This window comes from Tachyglossus aculeatus, chromosome 9 (assembly GCF_015852505.1).
Source record: "Tachyglossus aculeatus isolate mTacAcu1 chromosome 9, mTacAcu1.pri, whole genome shotgun sequence".
Taxonomy (NCBI): Eukaryota; Metazoa; Chordata; class Mammalia; order Monotremata; family Tachyglossidae; genus Tachyglossus; species Tachyglossus aculeatus.
Genome location: NC_052074.1, coordinates 8,909,003 through 8,935,450, shown reverse-complemented (window position 1 = coordinate 8,935,450; position 26,448 = coordinate 8,909,003). Strand labels below are relative to the sequence as shown.

General features: G+C 43.3%; 1 protein-coding gene across 1 annotated transcript in view; it reads left to right on the top strand.

Annotated features, from left to right (window-relative positions):
- The window catches only part of PUS10 (pseudouridine synthase 10), a 60,869-nt gene that overhangs the window by 12,840 nt on the left and 21,581 nt on the right, over window positions 1–26,448 (top strand). Inside the window, exon 5 of the mRNA XM_038750844.1 lies at window positions 22,352–22,386. Within this exon, the coding sequence (XP_038606772.1) occupies window positions 22,352–22,386 (35 nt within the window). The remainder of the gene's footprint in view (window positions 1–22,351; window positions 22,387–26,448) is intronic.

The window sequence follows — 26,448 nt, the reverse complement described above, 5'->3', positions numbered from 1 at the left end:
ACTAGTACATAAGTGCCGGGAGGCTTTGTGGGGTGGTTGGTGAATAAAGGGAGCAAGTCAGGGTGACGCAGAAGGGAGTGGGAAAAGAGGAAATGAGGGCTTAGGGAAGGCCTCTTGGAGGACATGTGTCTTCAGTAATACTTTGAAGCGGGGGGGAGAGTAGTTGTCTTTCAGATATGAAGTGGAAGGGCCTTCCAGGCCAGAGGCAGGATGTGAGCGAGAGGTCAGTGGCGAGATAGAAGAGATAGAGGTACGGTGAGTAGGTTAGCTAGCATTAGAGGAGCCAAGTGTTTGAGTTGGTTTGCAGTAGGAGAGTAGTGAGGTGAGATAGGAGGGGACAAGGTGATTTAAAGCCGATGGTAAGGAATTTCTGTGTGATGTGGACGTGGATGGGCAGCCAGTGGAGTTTCTTGAGGAATGGGGAAACATGTCGTGAATTTTTTTTTAGAAAAATGATCTGGGCAAACAGAGTGAAGTATGGACTAGGGTCTGGAGAGACAGGAGGTGGGGAGGTCAACGAAGCTGCTACAGTAATCAAGGCGGGATAGGATAAGTGCTTGGATTAATGTGGTAGGTTAGGATGGATTTTAGTGATGTTGGGAAGGTTGAACCAAAAGAATTTAGTGATTGAATGTGTGAGTTGAATGAGGGAGGAGGCAAGTGTAACGCCAAGGTAACGGGCTCCTTAGGAAGGATGGTGGTGCTGTTTTCAGTGATGGGAAAGTCAGGGAGGACAGGGTTTGGGTAGGAAGATAAAGAGTTCTGTTTTGGACATGTTAAGTTTGAAGTGATGACAGGACATCTTAGTAGAGATGTCTTGAAGGCGGAAGGAAATGCAGCCTGCAGAGACGGAGAGAGATTTGGGAATCATCTGCATAAAAGTGGTAGTTGGAGCCATTGGTCCTTCTAAAGCTCTATTCCCTTGATATAAAATATGCACCCTAAGTTGCTCACCCTGCCATGGGATGTTGCTCTGACTACTCAGTAACTCTGAACATTTCTGCAACTTAGTGAGCTGACCGCATCCTTTATTCTTTGACTCATTTTTTTGTTCACTCGTTTTAAAATGGGTTTCCATAAGGTTTGCAAGTGTATTGTAATAAGGGACAACTAAGAGTTCTGCCGGAAATAGTGTAGGTGATCCATTAGATAACTTTTTCTTTTGAATCACCAATAAATTAGTGTACATCCTAGAGGTGGAGCTCTGTAACGATGTAGAAATCACTAGGCACTTTGCTTTACATAGTCCATTTTCTGTGGCTCTGACCCAACGAACTCCAGGTACTCCTAGAATACCATTCTAATGACTATCTTTATTATAGATAGTAATATACTATGACTTGTGCCAGAACCTGGCGTTGTGAAAGGGTCATGGTATTGACTTCCACTACCTTGTAGTCTTGATTTGCCTGAGTAATTTTTGTACGTAAAATATTTCAGACTTAATAGATTGGTCAATAATCTATGTTCTTTGAGTGGTATGTACAGTTAAGTGAAATTGTGATTTTTTTTAACTTGTTAAAGTTATAATTTGAAAGGGAATTCAGTGATTGAAAAATTGCTTTCCTGAGGCGTTGAAAGTACAGTGTGGTTGTACTGTATTTTTTTTTAATGGTATTTGTTTCACACTTAATGCGTGTCAAGCACTGTACGAAGCGCTGAGGTAGATATAAGATAATCAGCTCCCACATGCGGCTCACAGTCTCCATAGGAGGGAGAGCAGGTATTGAATCCCCATTTTGCAAAATGAGGAAACTGAGGCACAGAGAAGTTAAGCGACTTGTCCAAGTTCTCCCAGGAGACTAGTTGGCGGAGCTAGGATTAGAACCCAGGTCCTTCCGACTCCCAGGCCTAGGCTGTTACACGCATGGTCAGGACTCGAAATCTGCAGTGGCCTTTTCAGTTACACACAAACCCCTAGGTGAACTTCACCATCAACGGTATCTTTGAGCAGGACGAACAAATACATGTACAGTACACAGATGGAGTCCAGTTTTTTGGTAATTCCTTTCCTTGAGGAAGCAGCCTCGGTAGTGCCGGTCGTAGTGGTCTTTTCCCCTCCTGGTGATGTCCTTTAAGGGTCAAAGCTAAGAAGACAGACATCTCCTAGGCAAAGGACACCTAACTCTTTGCCTCTCAAAATGGGCTTCCTTGCTTCACCCATGTGGAGATTGGATGGAGCCCTCTTTTTATGAAGATTCCATTCATTTGGATTGGGTTTAGTTCTGACCCTTTCTAGGTTAATAGAATTTCCCTGCCTTCAATTTAGATGACATTTGAGTCTTGCAGATCAGCTGGAAAAAATTGAGGGATTTGCAAAAACATTCACCAGCCTGCAGTGTCCACATTGGCCTCCTGAAATTCTTAGAGGCCCTCCCTTTCTGGCCAGAGCTACCCCTTCCATTTGATCAGTGGTGATTCATGCAACTTGTTAGAAAGCAAGCGGCTGCTAGAGAAAGTATTGAATGCAAACACATATTGAGACCAGTTCTTTCATTGTCGTATTTATTGAGCACTTACTGTGTGCAGAGCACTGTACTAAGCGCTTGGGAGAGTACAATACAACAAGAAACAGACACATTCCTTGGCCACAAAGATCTCACAATCTAGAGGGGCCAATCCAGAAGGTCAGGCAGAGAATTTCTTTTAGGGCTTCTGTCTATATTTTCTTTAGGTTTAGCTTGATTCCTTTCAGGCTCCAGGCACATCCAAAGTTGCGCAGTCAGTTTGAGGGGTTTTTTTTTTTTTTTCATTTTTTTCTTAAGCCCTGTCTCGTGTATATTCCTGCCGCCTATTGTGTGTCACACATCCAGACCTCTCCCGCACTCTATTACGCTGACATCAATTAAGCTGTGGTATATATTGAGTGCCTGCTGTGTGCTGAGGACCATACTAAGCACTTGGGAAAGTACACTAGAAATAGAGGACCTGGGTTCTAATCCCGGCTCCACTGTGTACCTATTGTGTGAGCTTGGGCAAGTCACTTAAGGTCTCTGGGCCTCAGTTCCCTCATCAGCAAAATGGGAATTTAATACCTGTTTTCCCTCCTGCTTAGGCTGTGAGGTTATTGTGGGAACTGATTGTCTTGTGTCTGCTCCAGGCATAGTACAGCGTATGGCACTTAGTAAGTGCTTTTTTTTTTTTTGATGGCATTTGTTAAGCACTTATTATGTGCAAAGCACTGTTCTGAGCGCCGGGGAGGATACAACATGATCAGGTTGTCCCACGGGGGACTCACAGTCTTAATCCCCATTTTACAGATGAGGTAACTGAGCCACAGAGAAGTTAAGTGACTTGCCCGAAGTCACACAGCTGACAAGCAACAGAGCCGGGATTTGAACCCCTCACCTCTGACTCCCAAGCCCGTGCTCTTTCCACTGAGCCACGCTGCTTCTCCAAGCACTTAACAAATACCACAACTATTATTATTGTTATCACAGCACTGTTTTTTGATGGCGACCCTCCACTGAGTATATTTTTAATGGTATTTGTTTGGTGCTTACTATGTGCCAGGCACTGTACTACCTTCTGAGGTAAATACAGGCTTATCAGGTTGGATACAGTCCCTGTCCCACATGGGGCTTATGGTCTTAATCCCCATTTGCAGATGAGATAACTGATTCCCAGAGAAGTGAAATGACTTATTGCCCAAGGTCACACAGCAGACGAGCGGCGGAGCCAGAATCAGATCCCAGGACTTTCTGACTCCCAGCCCATGCTCTACCCACTAATAATAATAATAATAATAATGATAGCATTTGTTATGTGCTTACTATGTGCCAAGCACTGTTCTAAGTGCTGGGGGGATACAAGGTAATCAGATTGTCCCACATGGGGCTCACAGTCTTAATCCCCATTTGACAGATGAGGTAACTGAGGCCCAGAGAAGTGAAGTGACTTGCCCAAAGTCACCCAGCTGACAAGTGGCAGAGCCGGAATTAGAACCCATGACTTCTGACTCCCAAGCCTGGGCTCTTTCCACTGAGCTTCGGCAGGCTGTGGCTACAAACTCCATGAAGGCAGGGAGGATGCCTACTAGCTTTGCTGTACTCTCCCAGGCATTTGTACAGGAATTCTGTATCCTGTAATTCCTCAATAAATCCCCTTGATGAACGGAGGGCTTGATTCATTGGGATGCACTGAGCGATAAGGCCCTCTGTAAATTTCCTTTCCAACAGCAGTTTTTAGCATGTTAAATCAGTAGAGGGCATGGTTGTACCGCTGGCTTGGATTATTAGACTTTCCTAATCGCTGCTAAAGCAAACCCGAAAAACAGATGAAAACAACCTTGGCCAAAAAACAGAAAGCAGTTTGCTTTCATCTAGGCTCCCTCTGTTGACTTAAAATTATGATATTGTCTAATTCACATTGCGCTGAAGCAATGAAAACCCGTTGTAACAATATGAGAATTGATGAGGTTGAGTTTTTAGTTGTCAAATCTGAACTCCATTTTTTTTCCCTTTTATGTTAGCCAGTCGGGTAACTTTGTCAGGCTTTGCATTAAGCCCAGAAGATTATTAACGCACATTCTTTCTAGAGAAAAGTAGATAAAATAGCAAACTGCCCATTCTATTATCATATTTTATGCCATTTGTTATCATCTTTTGTTATTCTCCCCTTTGTACCATGTGACATCAGAACGAGAGCAGTTTTTGGAAAGGCCCCCCCAGAAGACCATCTGGCTTTCATTTAACCGTTTGAATGCTGTAGGGGGTTTTCTTCTTTTGTAAATGGAGGTGTGTCAATTCCTTCAAAATTCCAAGTTAGCCGCATGTCATTCCAGATAATCCACTTGGACTTGTCTTGACTAAGATCATAAGAACTGCTGTTCTTTCATTCATTCATTCATTCATTCATTCATTCATTCATTCTTTCACTGGTCCATCCAACCCAGGAGCCCAGGATTCTTTCCCAGACGGGGGCTTGAAAGAACCTCATTCATTTATTCATTCAATCGTATTTACTGAGTGCTTACTGTGAGCAGAGCATTGTACTAAGTGCTTGGAAAGTACAATTCGGCAACAGAGACAATCCGTACCCAACAATGGACTCACAGCCTAGAATAACGATGGTATTTGTTAAGCACTTACTATGTGCCAAACAATGTTCTAAGCGCTGAGGTAGATACAAGGAAACCAGGTTGTCCCATGAGGGGCTCACAGTCTTAATCCCCATTTGACAGATGAGGGAACTGAGGCACTGAGAATTGAAGTGGCTTGCCCAAGGGCACATAGCAGACAAATGACAGAGCCGGGATTAGATTGCCCGTGAATTTAGCCAGACCCCACTTAACCCTGCTGCTACTTTGGACCCACCCAAACTCCTGTGGTAACAAATTGAATGTGGTTACCACCAGCCAGTTTTTGTTTGCTTTGGACTTTTCACTTTCACGGAAGGCACTACCACCTGTTTTGGTGGAATTTGGAGAGCAGTTCTGTGTTCAGTCCATCCACAGCCTTTATCTCTCCAGACTAATCATTTCTTAGTCCGATTTATTTCGTTTCCTCCTCCTACTAGAGATTCTCCATTACCCTGATCATCTTGGCCACGCTATATTGTGCCCTCTGTAGCTCGTCTATCTCCTGTCTAATATGCGATGGTCAGAACTGCAAGAAGTTCTGAGAGTGTGTTTAGTGATTTCATAAGGTGGCAAAAAATAGATATATTTTGCTTTATGTACTATCTTCTGAGCTCCCAACATTCAGTTGGCCCTTTTGGCTGCTGCCATGCTATTCATTCAGTCGTTCATTCAGTCGTATTAAGCGCTTACTGTGTGCAGAGCACTATACTAAGTGCTTGGGAAAGTACAGTAAAACAATGAAGAGTGACAGTTCCTGCCCGCAACACACTCTAGGCTGATGATTTCAAAGAAAGATCTCTTTCACGAGTCATGATTGATAGTGTGGTTTGCATATGATGGAACTTTAGCTTGGACTCTATTTTTCTAGACATATTACCTTGCAGATGTGCACACTGAAGGTCATCTGCCACTTTTTTTGACCAAGAGCATCAGCTTTATAAGATCTTCCAGTAGTTTATCCTCATGGCAGCTCACCACCTATGGAAGAGCTTAGTGTTATCTGAAAACATGGAGGTTTCACCACAGTAATATTGATTGTGGCATTTGTTAAATGCTCACTATGTGCCAAGCATTGTTCTATGTGTGGGGCAGATCAGACTCATTTCCTCTTCTCCCACTCCCTTCTGTTTCACCCTTGAACTTGGATTTGCACCCTTTATTCACCCCTCCCTCAGCCCCACTGCACCTATGTAAGTGTCCATAATTTATTTTTATTAATGTTTGTCTCCCCCTCAAGACTGTAAGCTCGTTGTGGGCAGGAAGTGTCTCTACCCACTCTGTTATATTGTACTCTCCCAATCACTGAGTACAGTGCTCTCCACACAGTATGTGCTCAGTAAATATGATTGATTGATTGTTCAGATGCAGTCCCTGCTCCCCCATCTTCCGGGTCATTTACAAAGGTAATAAATAAATCTGGTTTATGTTGGGTTCCAGCTCCCTCTAAGCAGAGAGCACTGTTGGCCTTAGGGAATCACCCCGGAGGAGTGAAGCCATCAGATTTGACCCCACAGCTTTATTGACAGGACGTTGGTCTGCCATGGTCAGCCCACGCTGAGTCTTGGAGCTGCAAGTGGAGACAAGATGGGGTCTCTGCTTTGTGCCCACTTCTAGCAGAAGCCAGATTGCAGGGGATTGAGGAGAGAATTGGAGGAAAGGAAGTGGAGGCAGTGGATGTAGACATCTCGCTCAAGGAGCTTGGCGAGGAATGGTAGAAGAGAGATGGGGCGATAACTGGAGGGAGCCATGGGGCCAAGAGAGGGTTTTTTTTAGGCTGGGGGGACATGAGCATGTTCAAAGTACTGGAGAAAAAGTCATTGGAAAGCAAACGATTTTAGGATGGAAGGCAGGAAGGGACAAGAAAGGGGAAAGTATTTAGATAAGGTGGGGAGGATGAGGTCAGTGGCACTGGTGGAGGAGAGGTGGAAGAGCTTCTCTTGAGATACTCTTGGGAAAGATGGAAGAGTCAAAGGGGGCAAGGAGAGGGAGGCACTGGAGAAATCCTCTGAAATCCTTCTTTATTGATGGGAGTTTTAATGGCAATCTGCCAGTCAGGACTTTTCTTCTCTTGTAGTGCAGGTGTACTTAGTCCCTATCTGAAAATCTCAGTATTCTCTCAACTGGTCTAGGCTTGAGTAGGCTGTAAACGCCTTGAGGGCAGGGCTCATATCGTCAACAACTGAATAGATTAGTAGCTCAAATTGGACTTGAAAAATTTGAGGTTTGCAGTTCTTTAACATTATTTTTATGTTAAATAATGTGTTTGATGAATCAGTATACTGCACAGCTAGGTGATGTTGAGGGCAGGGCTCATCGTCAACAACAGAATAGATAAGTAGCTCAAATTGGACTTGAAAAATTTGAGGTTTGCAGTTCTTCAACATTATTTTTATGTTGAATAATGTGTTTGATGAGTCAGTAGACTGCACAGCTAGGTGATGTTTGCTGCATCCTTCCCCACACCCAAGTTTCAGTGATGCTGCAGAGTGTCATGACTCCCCCAGGTGCTCTGAAATGTGTGTGTGTTTGTGTGTGTGTGTGTGCGCGTGCAATGTGTGTGTGTGGGGGGGAACTGAGGCTGAAGGTGCAGTGCTCTCACAAATAGCAAAACATTCTCTGGACTTTGCAACCTTCAGTGGACTTCCTAGTAAAAAGTTACTACCATGGACTAATTCCTCACATTCTGTGTCACACAGCCACCTCATCCTCTGTGATATTCCGGCACTGGGCTGTGTATTTGTTGTCAGCTACCCATCCGGTGCACAGAGCCCCGACTCAGTGAATCAGGAGACCAAGTTTCCAGGCTGTGCAAATAAGGGTATGCCTGCTGGGGCATTGTCACTAGTGGTGAAGAATTCTGGCCAAAGAACCCCCTAGGACATTCCATGAGGAAGATAGGTTCAGCAGGAATCCGGAAAAATAGCTGGCTACTGATGGCAGTGAAGACTATTGAGAGATCTTTGCCCCCGGGTTATGGCCCCATGTCATTGGCTCAGCATTAACAAATACCATAAAAAAGTCACCTTTTCTTTAGCAGAACATGCAGATCTTTGCATACGAAGCCCTTCGTTAATCATCTTTGGTGACCTGACTGTAAATTCAAGGTGAAGTACTAATGAAAGCCATCATTATTTCAAAGTAAAATTCATTAGAATGTAAGGTGCAGCTGAAGTACCCCATGACAGTCCCCTCTGTTACAGACTGAAAAAGGCTCACCTGCTGCCCTATCCTGTTCTGCCTCGAATTGATGAGGCATCTTCCACCAAAGTTCATCAGTGCATCAAAAAGGTCATATTAAACTCACCCCTGTGGGTAGATCACTGAAAATTACTAATACATTCCTTGGAAAATAATAACCTAGTAAGTTATTATTAAATAGTCCAAAGGGAATTGAAATTCATAAAGTTAGTTCTGCTTACCTGTTTCTTTCAAGTGCTCTGTTAATGGATTTGGCTTCGGCAGGGGCAGGACGTGTGCCTCCTGATCCTGCAGAAAAGCAGTATGGCTTAACAGATAGAGCACAGTTCTGGGAGCTGTAATGCCGGCTCTACCACTTGTCTGCTGTTTGACTTTGGGCAAGTCACGTAACTTCTCTGGGCCTGTTCCCTCGTCTGTAAAATGGGGATTGAGACTGTGAGCCCTGCATGGGACAGGAGCTGTGTCCAACCCGATTTGCTTGAATCCAACCCAGTGCTTAGCACATAGTACGCGCTTAACCACAGTATGTAGGAGGTTGGGGGTGGCGGGGAGGTGCGGGGGCGGGTGGGGAGAGAGAGAAAGAAATGCAGATGCAGAGAGGTATTCAGAGAGAGGCACTCACATGCTCAGTCCCTCCCTATATGATGGTCTCCTTGGACAACCTGTTGCTTACAGCAACAGGAGGCAGAGCAGCCATTACCCTTCCTCACTCCAGCCTGCATTTAGATTTCTTGAGTGCAGAGCCTTGTACTAAGCGCTTGGGCAAGTAGAATACAACAGAGTTGGTAGATATGTTCCCTTCCCACAGCGAGCTGCAGTTTCTGCAAATACCAGGCCCAGAACCTATGTGGAAAGTGGTCCCGTGCAGTGGTACTCCGAAACCAGAGGGCCAGCATTCCTCTGGGATCTGTCAGTGGGTTCAGAGGTGCGGGTGCATAGAGATCAGAGTCGCCTGGCCAGGTTAGTCAGATGCATTTATTGAGCGCTTACTGTGTGCAGAGCTCTGTACTAAGTGCTTGGGAGAGTACAATACAGCAAGAGTCAGACACATTCCCTGCCCACATCAAGCTTACAATCTAGAGGGGGGAGACCGACATTAATATAAGTAAAAGCCGCTGCCCTCCAACAGCCGTCTGCAGCAGAGGCGGAGAAAGGACTGTGCCACTCTCAGCTGTGTGATGTTGTGTAACTGCCTGCCAATGGACCCAACTAATAATTATTTCTGCATTTAGAAGATTGAACTATTACCACATTTACATGGTGGAGGCCGAGCTGAAATTTAATCCAACTGGGGCTCCTTTTACCAGGTTTTTTTTTTTTTTGTAAGGATATTTGTTAAGCGCTTACTATGTGTCTGGGACTGTACTAAACACTGGGGTAGATACAAGGTGGTCAGGTTGGACACAGTCCCTATCCTGCTTGGGGCTCATATTACAGATGAGGGAACTGAAGTGGCAGAGCCAGAATTAGAATTCAGGTGTTTACTCTATCCACTAGGCCATGCTGCTTCTTGGTATTGTTATTGTTATTGATTATAATAATTGTGGCATTTGCTAAGCATGTACTATGTCCCAGGCACTCTACTAAGCACTGGGTTGGACACAAGCAAATCGGGTCCCTGTTCCAAATGGGGCTCACAGTCTTAACCCCCATTTTACAGATGAGGTAAATGAGGCATAGAGACGTTAAGTGACTTGCCCAAGGTCACACAACAGACAAGTGGTGGAGCCGGAATTTGAGCCCAGATCCTTCTGGCTCCCAGGGCCGTGCTCTCTCCACTAGACCACGCTGCTTCTCTGTTTATGATCAATTACTGTTATTCTTTAAATAGTCAAGGGAATTAAAGGACCCACCTACCCATCTCCCTGTTCAGGACAGCTCATTAACCACGCTAAGTCCTTGCACATCTGTCGGTTTATTTATTCTGCTGTCTCAATTTTGCATACTTTTGTTTGTAGTTGTGTGTATATTTATCATTCCCATTTATCAGCCTGTCTCTCCTATTAGATGGTAGGATCCTCAAGGACAGAGACCAAAATACAATTGAATGAATGAATGAATGAATGAATGTCTTTTACTTTAATTATATATTCCCAAGCTCTAAGAACAGTGCTCTGCTTTCCGTACAAGCATTGCTCACTAATTACTGGTAATGATGAAAAAGAGGAAGAATGCAGAGTTCTGGGTCAGAAAGTGGTAGTTTGTGGTGCATGTGGTGTGGTGAAAATTCATGATTTTGCAGGGGCTGGTTTACGGAGGCTGGAGATGTCAAATTGGATAAAAAGGAGAGCCTTTGGGAATGCCACTGCTGCTTTATCAGAGCTATCAAAAAAAAAAAAAGAACAAAGGATGGCTGACTTCCTTCCCTGTGCCTTACAAAGAATTTTAAAAATTCCCCATGTTTGTTTTGCTGGTTAGTTGCAGAATTTTCAAGGTTTTACAGACTTGTTGGTATGATTGAACAAGATCTATTTTTCAAATTTCAATAAAGACAGCATTTGGAAGCAGCATGGCCGAGAACACGGGCCTAGGAGTCAGAAGTACTTGAGTTTTAATCCTGACTCTGCCACTTTGCTGTGTGACCTTGGACAAGTCACTTAACTTCTCTATGCTTCAGTTACCTCATCTGTAAAATGGGGATTAAAACTGTATGTCTCACTTGGGAGAGAGACTGCGTCCAGCCCGATTCATTTATATGTACCCCAGTGCTTAGTACAGTGCCTGGCACATAGTAAGTGGTCTTTTCAGGCAGGAATTCCTCTTCTAGTCCTCGAGCCAAAAGCAAAGCAGTTTATCCTAGGAGTTATTACTAAGAGAAACTCAAGACCTCATTTGATACCATGATTTTTGTGACTGAAAATTAGTGAAATATAATGAAAGAAAACATTTTAAAGCTTACTCTTAATTTGGAAGTGTCAGTCAGATTACAGATGGTGTACTGGACACGATCAGAGAGCCTATTGAGCTGTCCCTTCCTTCTCTGGATTTCAGCTGGTGGTTAAAACGCATGGTCCAAAGACTGTATGTTTGTGTGTTAACATGGTTCTGTTATTGCATCAGAGAAAGTTTCAGCCAGGTAATAGTAGGGGACAGAGGACCAGGCTTCTGGGGGGTTTTGTTGGTGTTTAAAAATAGAGTAAAACTCTGTTTTGTAAGTTTTTGGGCAGGGGGACCGGAAATTGAGGCAAGTCTATGAATTTCCTAAGGTTTGGTTATGTTGTGCTTTAATTCCAATCAGTTTGAAACTTCAGATCATATCCCGCTCAATCCATTTTTAAAAGATACGTTTTATAATATATTTATGGTACTTATTAAGCGCTTAACCTGTTATGTGCCAAGCACTGTTTAAGTGCTGGAGTAGATATAAGATATTGAATACAGTCCCTAACCAACAGTCTAAGTAGGAGGGAATAGAATTTAATACCCATTTTACAGATGAGGAGACTGAGGTACAGAAAAGTTAAGTGATTTGCCCAGTATCACACAGCAGGTGAGTGGCAGAGTGGAGATTAGATTCCAGGTTATCTGGCTCCTTGGCCGATGCTCTTTCCACTAGGCCATGCTGCTTCCCAGATCTTTCTGATTTTAGGGCCTGGCATTCAGTAGCCATAATGGAGCTAGGTAGAAGCCAGAAGTTTTCGAGCATGGGATGGGAAGTCGTACCACTAGTAGTTTAATGGTTTTTACAGATACAGTATCGTATTGTATATTCTAATATTACATACTAATAATAATGGTATTTATTAAGCAGTTACTCTGTGCGAAGCACTGTTCTGTCATACATTATACATTACATGTCAAATGTATATTTCCAGTGTACTATGTAACAATCTATAGAGTAACATACACACACATCATTATTCCTTAGATACAACTTCTGGCTTTGTTCCATGCTTGTCCTTAGAGTATTTGGTGGGATTTTTTTTTTTTGAGCTGTCATCCCCCGATTAGCAGCATCTAAAACCTCCAAGCAGAGTGCGTTGGGGTCAGCTCTGGGGACACAGCTAATTGCCAGCTCTTCCCAAGATAGGCCCGAGGTTACAAGAAAGATCACAAAATGTGGGCAATACTTTGGTTTAATATTATTTTGTGTTGGTATTTTGTGTTGGGCTTCAGCGAATCGGAAATTCCCACAGTGGAAATAGCACAGGATCTGAAAATATAGGTGTAAATTGTGGGAAAATGTAATTTTTGTTTCAAGACAATTTTCTTAAATTAACCCTGACTACAAAAAATGGGCTTGGTTCAGTGTCACAACGAAATCTTTATTTTGTTTAAATGGAATTCATTTAAAAATTCCAGGAGGTCATTTCTTACAATATGTTGTTTGGTTTTAAATTATGGATCTGATCCCTATGGTTTCAGTACAGCTCTCTTGCAGTAGAAAAGGAGTTAAAATGGGTAATTGGCGTAAGCCAGGTAAGGGGAACTTAGGCGGATAAAGATAAAATTCTATTTTTGTTATCTAAATGTCATAATAAGGCAAAAGAAGGAAATGACTGGTGGAGACAATGAAGTTGTCGACTTAAAGAAGTTCTCTTATTCTGGTAATGAGCCACCTATGACTGGTTTAGCCTTTTTTCTTCTATGCCGTTGCTGCAAATGTGTAGATAGCATCCTGCCACTCCAGAGAGTCGTCTCCGGGAAGATATGTGAGAGACCCAGACACGGGAAGGAGGCCAAAATCCATCCTTCGTCTGGCCTTCATGAGCCTCACCCCTCCCTAGCCCTACTGGGGTGCCAAGACTCTCCTCCTCCTGCCCTTCTTTCACTGAGTAATGATCTGAGCTGTACCTCAGGGATTTTCTCAGCCAAAACTCCCCCAGGGTCTTCCTTGAGGCCACGGTAATCAGTCAGTTATATTTATTGAGCACTTACTGTGTGCAGATCACTGTACTAAGCGCTTGGGAGAATACAATTTGGCAGACACATTCCCTGCCCACACCAAGATTACGGTCTAGAAGGGGAAACAGACTGCAGCCCTCACAAGCCATGAATTTTCCCTCGATTTGAACCCATTGGAGGTCTTGAAACCCGAGCCCTTCAATTTTCCACACACATTTCCCCAGCACCGTCTCTACCCTGCATCTTGAATTTTAATCCTAACGACTCCATCCTCCCAATCTCAGCAGACAAAGAAGTTGGGCTTTACTCTCTGCCCCTGCCTCGCCTCTGGGCAAGTAGCTGCTGGCTGAGGGAGATATTGTCGGTAATGTGGTCCGAGGTTGGACTTAATTACCCAGACCACAAGAAATACAGGTCTTTCATTTCAAATGAGTTAAAGTCATTGCTTAAAGCTAAAGCCGGGTTCAAGGTAAAGTTACAAACAGCAATCAGCACGTCACAGGTTTGAATCAGGTAGGGAGTTCATGGTACAGGAAAGTGCAAAATTAAATCTGGGCGCAGAAGCCTCCATTGCCCCTTCCTAGGTTTTTAGGTGTCTGTGTTCTCATGGGTTTGTCAGTAGGCCTTCTCCCCCACCGCCGTCTCCCCACCCTTGGCAAAAAGTCTTGAATTTCCGGTCATCCTACTTTGCTCCATTCAACGGTTTCAGCCTCCAGCCCCAATTGATGGACTGGAATCGACTCAGCTATAAGGACGCTAGTTTGAGGTGAGGCAACAGTTTGTAGCGGGTGAATTTACACACGTGACGGAAAGGCCACATAGACTAGTAATCCTGACTACACTGAGTATTCGGTAGTATTTATTGAGTGCTTACTGTGTGCGGAGCACTGCACTAAGTGCTTGAGAGAGTACGGTTCAACAGAGTTGGTAGATCCATTCCCTGCTCACGAGGAGCTTACAGTCCAGAGGGGGAGACTGACATTAAAATAAATCAATAAATCACAGATATATACATAAGTGCCTTGGAGCTGAGGGTGGGGTGCTTAAAGGATAGCAAGGGCACCTACAGAGATTGTCAACCTCTGTTCTGCTCTTGTATTAAGATGCCCTGGAACTTGAATTATTTCTCATATCATTGACATAGCATTGTTTACATTGTCACCGAAATACCCACTAGCAACCGCTGGTGGATGATTTTTAGTAGAATTTGGGACACAGACATCCTGTGAATTATTGTAGAAATCCTCTCTGGGAAAGGAAAAGTGTATAAATTTGAGTTGGCCGGACTGTATAAATCAGTTATTTGACTGTGTTGAATTTTAAACTCGTACTCTTCAAGTCAGCATACTCTCTCATTCAAATATGTATTCGGGGCACTTCTCCTCGATACCATTTTTATTTATGATTTCACCTGGGTTATTATGCAAACAAGATTACGATATACTATGTGTGTCTTGTGAGGGGCTTTTAATCATGTACATTATACGTAAAGTAGAATGAATCAGACAGAGGGAGAGCAGATAAACAATATTCCATCAGATCTCAAGCATTTTTCTTCTTCGATTGTGATATAGCATGGACATCAGTTAGTTTATTGTGTATCTTAGGTAAAGTTGTATTCCAGCTTGTTCATTTCTTCATATTTCTCAACCAAAGTGATTAGTTTAGGGAAATGTATATTATTTCAGGTAAAAACTTAGTGTTGAAATCTCTGTTGTAAATCAGTATCTGTGTGTGGCTTTTTGGTGTACTGTACTTCCTCTTTTAATTTTTTCTTATTGGAAAAGTTTAAAAATGCATTTCAGTTCAGAATTTTCATTTATTTAATTCAATTAATCACTTAAATAGCCTATTAAATTGCTTTTTGGTGTTAAATTGGGAGAGTTTTCCAACTCTGTAACTACCACAGTAGAGTTTCTATCTTAATTATAGTTTTGTCTTTAAATGAATAGAGGAATGGGGAAGGAGAGTAAGACAGCCAAAGTGGATTTTCCATAGAATTTGATTACGGCATTTTGTAGCCACTAGAAAGCTATGAATCTCTTGAACTGTGTGCTCTGCACACACTAAGCGCTCAATAAATATGATTGAATAAATTGAATGAATGAGCAAATCGTGTTTGGAAGAGGGATCCTGAAAGGGAGGGGTGAAAGGTAGTAAAAATTTAGAAATAATGAATTTAAGCATTCTGATTTAAAATCACTTTTTTTCCCCTTTTTGGATAGAGGTCTCTTTTTGATGATTTGGTACTTCGGCATGCCAAAGGTTAGCAATGAGCCATATATAGCTCATCGGACTGCATAATTCTCCAGAAATTAGCTTGAAATTCCCCTTACAAGAGTTTTGACATTAGAACTCGTCTTTTCAAAACTCTTCCTAAGAACTGTTCCTATGGTGCCTTTTTGAGTACCACATCAAGATGCTTTTGTAGTCACAGGCTCGATGTTGCTGAGATGTCATTTGGGCAGGATCGCTCAGATTCACAGCTCTAATAATGCCTTTGTTGAAACTCTGGTCTCTGTGGTGGCCGTTGGGAGAAAGGATTTGAATTTAGGTTGCTTTAGGCTTGTCTTGCCATTTAGTAGTCAGTTATTATTATTATTATTATGGTATTTTTTAAGTTCTTTTACTTTGTGCCAGGCACTGTATTAAATGCTGGAGTGGATACAAGTAAATCGGGATGGACACAGTCCCTGTCCCACGTGGGGCTCACAGTCTCAATCCCTGTGTTACAGATGAGGTAACTGAGGCACATTCATTCATTCATTCATATTTATTGAGCACTTACTGTGTGCAGAGCACTGTACTATGCACTTGAAAGTACAATTCAGCAACACAGTGAAGTGACTTGCCTGAGGTCACCCAGCAGACAAGTGGCAGAGCCGGGATTAGAACCCACGACCTCCTGATTCCCAGGCCCGGGCTCTAGCCACTACGCCATGCTGCTTCTCTTAAGTCGTAAGTCAGTTGACTGAACCCCCTAGAACCTGATGCTGTTTGATATATTGATTGTGCTTGTAGCTAAAAAGGAGAAGTTCTTAGAGGGACAGAGGAGAGGGGAAAAGAAAAAAAAGCAAAGAGGTGGCGGGAGGAGAGGAGTAGGGCTGAGTAAGAGTTCAGAATAGATCAAAATGTTGCTATTAGCAATGGAAATAGAAGAATGGAAGAATTTTGGATAAAGTTTGCAGTGTTGCTCCAATTATGAATAATGATTGTGGGAAGTCTAGATCTGCAATAGCAAGACTGAAATCATGAGCCTGTTTTCCAAGTTTCTTGCCATCCTGACGGGTAAATCACTCTGGCTGAGATGCATCTGCTCAGGTCTTCACCGTGGAAGTTCTTAACCAGTGCGGGGATGAACATTGGGTTTAGTATTCTAGGACGATGGTGGGGCCAACCCAGAGCAGTTAGGTCTGTACCTTGTGCAAGTTTATTATTATTCTCTGGGTCTCAGTTACCTCATGTGTAAAATGGAGATTAAGACTGTGAGCCCCATGTGGGATAGGGACTTTGTCCAGCCCGATTTGCTTGTATCCACCCCAGGGCTTAGTACAGTGCCTGGCACATCGTAAGAGCTTAACAAACACCACGGTTATTATAAGTCCTGGGGACAAGAGTCATCAGGTTCAGGAGACACAAAGTGTCTCTTTGCTTTACTTCCTACAAGAAACAAGGTGCTGGAAAATGGCGGGGGAACAGTACCCAGTATGCTTACCCTTAGTTTAAAGCTCTTCTGCATCTTAAGAAACACAAAACCTTGGGAGATTTTACCAGAACGGGATTTCGGGCTTAAAGAGGTCACAACACCTATCATATCTTAGAGGTCCTTAGGTTTTTCCGAGCAAAGGCCATGTAATAAGTGGGTTTCTAAGGGTAAAGTTGACTTTTCTGCTTTAAAAGATTAGAACCCATTACAATGAGAATTCCCCCTTTCTCACCGTAAGGAACAGCCCACCACTACACATTTGATCCTTGTAACCTGAGGCCGATTGAGAGGCGATTCCTTGAGGTGGACTATGAGATGCTAAAAGAGTAATAAACTTTACTCACCATCTCATACCCATTCTTTTCTAGACCCCGTATCCTTTGATGTTGAGAAATATTCTTGGAATGATTCCGGGTATGACACCGAATTCTTCTGAGTGTGACACGGAATTATCTTATCAATGATTCTAAGGGAGGCCATTCCTTAGCATCATCCGCAAAACCTGGCACTTCAAAAAGATTCCTGTCCCTTCAGTTTTTCCAGCTGTGAAACTTCTTTTTGAAAGTTCATTACTTTGTCTCGCACTGGGAAAATTCACATTTTGGATGCCGGCATGATAATTGAAATGATGTAGCGAGAGGAAGGCTTCACTGAGTCTGCTAGTTTTATGAGCCATCCCTGGGCCCAGTCCAGACTGACCTGACTATTCTTTTTTTTTTTTTCCCACAGTTATGAGTCAGACCTCCCTCACATTTTGATAGCCATCAAGGCTTTGTGTGGTCTGTGCACACCTGGAGACCAGCAAATAACTGTAGAGGGGTTTTGCTTGATTACTGAATGGCATTATTTGACTCAAAGGAATGTATAATCCAGCTGGTCAGTTTACATTGACCACCCTCTGAGGGTGAATAATCAGAGTGGCTATGGTTGTGTTCTGCTTCCAGTGTTTTAATAGCCAGAGCCTTCCAATTCCTGCAGCTGTTCCATCGGCACATTCTCCCACATAGAATTTCGCCTTGAGGTTATTTCAGATACATTCTTCCAGATCTGTGGAAACATCCTCACCAGAGAAGCAGCGTGGCTCAGTGGAAAGAGCACAGGCTTTGGAGTCAGAGGTCATGGGTTCAAATCCTGGCTTCACCAATTGTCAGTTGTGTGACTTTGGGCAAGTCACTTAACTTCTCTGGGCCTCAGTTCCCTCATCTGGAAAATGAGGATGAAGATTGTGAGTCCCCCGTGGGACAGCCTGACCACCTTGTAACCTCCCCAGCACTTAGAACAGTGCTTTGCACATAGTAAGTGCTTAATAAATGCTATTATTAAATATTGATATGTAGTGACAGAATTGCAGAAAAAAGTTTCCTTTGTACTCATAATGCACACACATATGGGATCATTAATTCACCTGTCAACTAGGTCATCAGAGAGGGAAGCATTTCTTCATCTTGGACTGTAAATTTGTTTTGTTTGTCTCTTCCCCAATCTGTCAATGTATTTCTATTGCCCCCCCCCACCTGATAACTGTATACTTCAGCACCCAAACCAGACAGTTAATTACATGTAAAATGACCAAAAACGGATGATTAGTTCTCCAACATTTATGGAAGAGCTTTTCGACTTCTGAGATTTATCATTTGTCTTCAAAACAGACACCTCAGCCCTAATGGTGGTGTGTCTGTCACATACCTAAAATCAGAATTCATGTTGAAATGGACTTTTTTTTGGTTTCTCTTCCTACTCTGTGGAAAAAAAGCCCTTCTCCCTTATATGGGAGTGACGGTCATGAAGAAGCCCTGTACCTTGCCGTCTTGAGCCCCAGTGCCATTAGAATACTGGGCAGAATGACCAGTTTTTCACATTGGGCTCAGGGCTGAACTTGGGTGGAGCTTTGCAAGGCCTGGTGTGTCGCAGGGGGCTCTGGGGACATGGATTATAAGAGGAAAAGATGGGGGAGAAACCAGGGTAAAGAGGAACAAAGATTGGGGAAAGCCAGGGAGAGGGAAAGGAAAGGAGAGTGAAAAGGAAAATAAAAGGGGTCATGAGAGGGGGGGTAAAGGTGCGGAGAGGATGGGTGGGAAGAGGAAGTGAAGAGGTACTGACCCACCACCGTCACACAGTTTCCTACTCCTCCGCTGCCTCTGCAGCTGCCATTGCCATCACAGCTGCGGCCAGTCATTCAGGGCTGGGAAGCATCATGGTGACTGTGAGACGTGGGATTCATTGCACTGCGGTGGCATGGAATCTCTACCACCGCCTCAGTCTGTCTGGGTGGACTGGAGGGGAAATGGGTATGCAATTCATCCTGCTTGAGACCAGTGCCAGAGCCAAATGAGGGCAGGAAGGACCCTGCAGGGGCCAGGCCTGAGCCTGTGATCTGCCAACGGAGTACAAGTAGGGCCGTCATCTTGGCTCCACTACAGGGCAAACTACCTGTCCTGCCCAAAAGGTCGGGCCAGTTTCATAATAATAATAATGATAATACTTGTAGTTTTTAAGTGCTTACTAAGTACCAAGCACCGTATTAAGTGCTAGGGTAGATATAAGATAATCAGGTCTCACATGGGGCTCACTGTAGGAGGAGAACAGGTGGGTGATGATCCTCCAAATCTTCATGGAGTTGATGATATAATAATAATAATTATGGTATTTGTTAAGCGCTTACTGTGTGCCAGGCAAGCACTGGGGTGGATACAGCCAAATGGGGTTGGCACAGTCCCTATCCTGGGTGGGCCTCAGTCTCGATCCGCATTTTATAGGCGAGGGAACTGAGGCCCAGAGAAGTGAAGTGACTTGCCCATGGTCACACACCAGACAAGTGGCGGGGCTGGGATTAGAACCCACGACCTTTTTACTCCCAGGCCCGGGCTCTACCTATTATGCCAGGCTATTAGCTTCAGTCTCTTGCAGAAGGCCCCATGATTGCTGGAGTGGCGTTCTAGCCCCTCCCTGACATTGCAAAGAGAAGTCCTGTCCCCTGCAAGAAGCCCCATCCCAAACCTCCACTAGGTCTTCAGGGTCCACAGAGGGAGTCCTAGTGACGGAGTTTATCCTCTCCCACCAGACGATACCACGGGAGAGAACCATCCTGCTCCACCCTGAGGGCTTAGAGCCGGCAGGAGTTGCCATCACAACATCGGAATCCAGTGGCGTCTCAATCATCAAATCCAGAGACAATTTATGCACTAATTGTCGACGTGGCCTAGATGTTCCATGCAGTCATTGCAGGGAAATCAGTTCCCGCTCCATCCCACTTCCACTTGGGAGAGTACAATATAACGATAAATGGACACGTTCCATTTTACTCTCCTAAGTGCTTAGTACAGTGCTCTGCCCACAGTAAGTGCTCAATAATTCCCACTGACTGTCTGATAGAGCGAGAAGAGATAGGGACTTAAAATAGAGCCTCGAGAGACCCGCATGTAGAGGGTGGAAAAGCCAACAAAAGAGGCTGAGAAGGAGCAGCAAGAGGTAAGAAGAGAAGCAAGAGAAAACTATGCCAGAAGTTGCCAGGAGAAGGGAGTGATCCACCGTCTCAAATGTAGCCAATAAATTGAGGAAAATTACGGTAGAGTCCATTAGAGAAGCAGCATAGCGCAGTGGAAAGAGCATGGCTTGGACATCAGAGGTCACCTGGCTCCGCCACCTGTCAGCTATGTGACTTTGGGCAAGTCACTTAACTTCTGTGCCTCGGTTACCTCATCTGCAAAATGGGGATTAAGACTGTGAGCCCCACCTGGGACAACCCGATTACCTTGTATTCCCCCCAGTGCTTAGAGCAGTGCTTGGCACATAAGTAAGCGCTTAACAAATATCATTATTATTAGATTCTCCTTGTTAATTTGAACCACGGTATAACTTACACTGTAACCAAACTGGAAGAAGACATGGCCAGTGAAGACCTACATTCTTACTACTGTGGCTGTTTGTAGCCCATCTTAAGGTGGAAGTTCGGTAGTTTTTCCCGTAAGGTGGACGGTAGTCTGGAATGGAACTTAATTCCATTTGTCCTCTAGGCTGTAAACTCATTGTGGGCAGAGAATTGTAGTTTATATTGTTATATTGTACTCTCCCAAACCCTTAGTATAGTGCACTGCATACAGTAAAGGCTCAGTAGATACGATTGATTGGTATCTGACAATATGTCTATTTTGTGTAGCATTCTTCACAGTTATTCAGGGACCGGTAGTGTTAAATGGTATTTAGAGCATTTGCGGAAGTCAGTGACTTAGAAAAATTACATGTAGTTAAGCAATTTGAAGTACGTTTAATCCAGTTAAGCTATTTGAGTAGGCTAGGTGAAGGCCACTTGTGGTTATAGTGAAAATGTACAGGGAAATCTAATCGTAACAATGTGTTTTGAATGCGTTCTGTATGAAACCTGCAGCTACCACCCCAATCGTACACCAAGAGAATATAGGAGCATTCCAAAAGTCTGTCTGAATGCCATTGAGATTAAAGCGTTCTGGAGCTCTTTCTGGAATGTAATTATTAAGATTTGTATTACAGTTTACAGTACAGTAAGTGCTCATTTTGACATTTTGGTCCTTCATGTGGGAAGCAGGAAAATTTCTGCATCAGGAAAATGCTACAGCTGAAACAGAAAAATATCTGGGCTTATATTTTTATCATTATGCAAAGATATTGTTTTTCCCCTTTATTCCTAATTTAGCTTGAAGCACTGTGGGCTTCCCATGAAACTGGACTCATCACTCTCTATCAGACAGTAGTAGGGTTTGCTTCTGTTTGTGTGTGTTGTGGTTGCTGTTCTAAATATATGTATACACATTATGCAGGCATTCACACAAAATGCTAATTAGATTGTAAACTCACTGGCGTGGATCAATTTTCAAGGTAAAATAGAAGGCCGGTATACCAAATCATTAAAAATTAAACCCCTAAAGCTGAATCATCGACACATTCACTCCAAGAGGCAGACCTTCGGTAGCTCAGTCGTCAGAGATAAAGATCCTCCCTTGTGGATTAGGTCAGAGAACTCATCATTCACTGGATCAGAAAAAATATTCCAATATGGAGCCAAGCTTAGGTCAGCTAGGTCTCCGGTCCTTCTTAACGCCTCAGGGCAGACAAAGTTGGTATCCAGATACTTGCCTTGTGGAGATGAAAATCTCCAGTGGCTTGTGTCTTTGGAGCACACCTACTCACTTGCTTACTTAGGGACTCTCCCATCTGCCTCCCAAAAAACAGAAAAATACATTAAGAAGAAATGTGTGATCACCCTTTGTTGACACGAACTCTCATGCAACGTTAGTGGGAAATCTGTAGGAGAGAGGGGATACCCCTGTTTAATTCTTGGCCCGCAGCAGGCAGTGATGCTTTTTCTAGTTTTAAATGAGATTGAGATCATCGTACTGTTCTTAATTCAGACTCCTCTCCTGAGAAGGGGGAGTTTTATTTGCAGATCGGTGAGGCATTTGATCGGCGAATGATGATGTTGAAACTTAATTTCACTATTTTTTTTTCCCCTTTTCCTTTTCTTTCTGGATGTGACTAATTGCCTACAGCATGCTGCATGGTTGCTGGTAAAACAGGAAATGGGGTGAGTAATTTCTGTAGGGAATTTTTACAACCTTTGAAATACAAACTACTTACCTGGTTTTTAAAGGACTTTTACTATATTTCTTTTTTCAGGTGGCTTTATTTGCCACACTAGCTAAATTGCATGAAAAGAGAAAGTTGTGATCAACCAACTTCCCAAGGCATCTGTTTCAAATCCGTTTCTTTGCACAAAGAAAATTATTCACAATGAAGAACGATTAGAGCGGGTTGAACTTTCAAGTTGCTTTAGCCTAAGAGGGAATAAATGTTAAACATAATCTAAGCGATGTCATTATGGAATTACTTAGAGAAGCAGTGTGGCTCAGTGGAAAGAGCACAGGCTTTGGAGGCAGAGGTCATGGGTTCAAATCCCAAATCCTCCAATTGCCAGCTGTATGACTTTGAGCAAGCACTTCACTTCTCTGTGCCTCAGTTATCTCATCTGTAAAATGGGGATGAAGACTGTGAGCCCCCCGGGGGACAACCTGATCACCTTGTAACCTCCCCAGTGATTAGAACAGTGCTTTTATATGTAATAAGCGCTTATTAGACCAGTGTGATTTTGTTTTCACTGTTTATAGAATTCGAAGAATCCTTGCAAATACTACAATTTAAAACAAAAGAAACCCTTAAAAATCTCAGTAATATATTTCAAAAGAGCTCCCTTCTATTACATTTTTTTTTGAGAAGTGGGAGTAGGATGATTACTGCGCTTGGCTTTATTTTAAAAAATAAGAATGATGGTTTAAGTACAGGAAAATGAGTTGGGTTCTACAACACATGAAAGCAAAAAGGGAACATTCTCACCTGATAGGTATTTTAAAAAAGAGAGAAGTTCAAAGCGTTCAAGGTTATTTTGCTTTCTGTTCATTCTGCCCCTAGATGAAATTGAATCCTAGGCTGCACGAGCTCTAATCTTAAAGGAGCAGACCATAGCTCAGTTAAATGGACTGTGGAAGAGAATTCTGAAATCAGGTCGATTGGTTTTACTAAGCAACGCCAACGAACAATGTGACCCAGCTTGTCCAAATCAGCCCGGTGCTTCAAACTGGCAATCAACCTGAAGAAACCCGAGTTAAGCCCCAGTGTTCACCAGGAAAGCCCATGGTAGTAGAGTGTCCACCCATGCTTAGTAGAAAAGGCAGTGGATCCTGTGAGCAACTCCTAAGGCAGGACAGGGGCGGGAAGCAGGTTTCCCATGAAACTGAAGGTCCACAAACCTGTAATCGTACCCAACCCTCTGTGTGATTGGGGGAACTTTTTAAGCAGCAAGTCACCATACTTAAAATCGAATGGCCAAGCAAGTTATTTCAGGAACACACGGCTTGGCTGACGAGCAGTGAGGTGAGGATGTTGGTATATAGCAGGGCGGCCACCCAACGAGCTCCTGGGATGCATGCAAGCAGGGAGGGCAAAGCATACTGTGTCAAAAAACGACACAGGGAAACCCAATCTGCAGGGGCGCAGTAGAATAGTAGGCACTTGGAAGACAGTGGAAGCCAAAGCAAAACCCACTTGAAAAAAGACACAGTGAAACGCCTTCTCAAGCGCTGCAGTATAATAGTAGATTCTGGGGAGGCGTCAGCGGCTATTAGCCAGCCTGCCATGCAGCAATCAGAAGAGGAGCTGCTCTTTTTTGAACAAATGTTTTGGAAAGATGGGGCTATCGAGATGCAGATTGCAAAAGAACGTAAGACCTTCCTCTGCAAACACTTCAGCGCAGTAAAATAATAATAACAATAATGGTGATATTGGTTAAACACTTACTATATAATAATGATGGTATTTATTAAGCGCGTACTAAGCACTTTACTAAGCGCTGGATAATAATAATAATAATGGCATTTATTAAGCGCTTACTATGTGCAAAGCACTGTTCTAAGCGCCAAGGAGGATACAAGGTTATCAAGTTGTCCCATGTGGGGCTCACAGTCTTCATCCCCATTTTACAGATGAGGTAACTGAGGCTCAGAGAAGTTAAGTGACTTGGCCAAGGTCACACTGCAGACATGTGGCGGAGGCGGGATTCGAACCCACGACCTCTGACTCCAAAGCCCGTGCTCTTTCCACCGAGCCATGCTGCTTCTATAGGCACAGGGTGGAGAATGGATCGTCGGATGCATTTTGGTCTTTTCAGCCACACCCACACACACCAGTCAGATCTCACTCTAAAAAGAATCGGCATCCAATGTGAGGGACGGCTAGATCCGTATCTTTCTTTACAAAGAAAAAAAGTCATTATACAGTGAACCCAGTTTCAACGTGTCCAACAGTTAGCTGCCGAAAAGAGAACTACGAAATACAGCGAAAGGTCCTGTGCCCGGCACATCCTGCCATGCTGGCACTTCATTGGTCCTTTCAGGGGAAAGTCAGGACTAATACGTTCCATTTCCTCCTCTGATTTAAGTGACACCAAGCTCTTACCTTTTGTGGTTTCGAATTTCTTATCTCTAAAACGAAGCCAACAGTAATTGCGTTTAAATACTTTCACATCCTCGCATGAACTGTTCAAAGAGCAGTTTACAGGGCTAGATCAGGTTTTGATTTTAAGCTTGCCCCTGAATCCAAAATCAGATGCTTGATTCTGGTCAGCATCCAGCCTATGGAAAAGACTGGAGGTTTTTTCCTCTATCTTCCCGGTCAGAAAGTTTAGTAAATGGGCATTTGATTTGTTATGTGCCCAAAATAGGATTCCAGTATTTTCAGTTTAGGGCTGCCAGTTCTACCCAACGTGTAGTTGGAGGAAAATTGAAGTGTTCATCCCTCCTTTAGGCCCACAGCACTTAAGTACAGATCCATAATTTATTTATTTATATTATCTCCCCCTCTAGACTGTCAGCCTCGCTATGGGCAGGGAACGTGTCTACCAAATCCTTTGTATTGTACTCTCCCAAGTGCTTAGTAAAGTGCTCTGTATACAGTAAGCACTCAATAAATCCGTTGTTTGATTTAAAAAGCTTTCTGATAGTCTCATTGGAATGAATCAAAAGTTTCAGGTCAGATTTGGCGATAAGTATTTAATATACCAATCAAGCCATCGATGGTCTTAATAGAAAGAAAGGTCAGGCATCAAAAGTACTGGAGACTGAAACTAAAATTCATTAGTAGAGCATTAGGGCATGTTAATATGGTAGAGTGAGTTATTTTGCATTGCTCAGTTGTGCTTTTGCCTGTTTGTTAAAAAAAAAAGAATATGGTAAACTAGCCTTCAGAATGTCGGACTGGAATTTTCATGATCGTTGCATTTCCTTATTAAAAATATGACCACCAACAGTATATACTGAGTGTTCCGCTTTATGCAGAGCACAGTACAAAGCACCTAGGCCAGATTCAAAAGAAGGAAAAGGTGCAAACCATGTGCTTATTTGGTGCACACAACCCAATAGGAAAGACAGGCATAAGTTGACAAAAGTACTGTACTTGAGAGAGGAAAAGCAGCATGGCTTACTGGAAAGAGCACAGGCGTGGGAGTCAGAGGACCTGGGTTCCAATCCCAACTCTGCCACTTGCTGCCAACTCTGCCACTCTCCCACTTCTCTGTGCCCCAGTTTCCCCATATGTAAAATGGGGATTCAGTACCCGTTCTTCCTTCCTTTTAGAGTGTGAGCCCCATGTGGGATAGGGACTGTGTCCTTCCTGTTTATCTTGTTTCTACCTTAGTGCTTAATACAGTGCTTGGCACATAGCAAGCGCTTAACAGAGACCACAGTTATTTGAACACTATAAATAATTCATAGGGAAACACATAAGATCAGAGGAGGTTGATGAGATGAGGCAATTGAGAAGAAGGTGGGGAAATTAACCAGGGTATGCCTCTAGGAGGAAACAACTTTTGGGGAAGGTTTTAAAGATTGGAAGGATTTGGTTTGAAGCTGTTAAGGAACATAGTTCCAGGCAAGAATAAAGGTGCGAGCATTAGATTGAAGGAAGGGGAATTGAAACAGCAGGGCTTTTAGGAAGTTTGAGTGGGAATAGTGGCCATCAGGACATGCTTGACATATAAAGCAATTTATTTCTCTCCAATAAATAATCTCTATCTAGATGAACAATGGTAACATGTAAA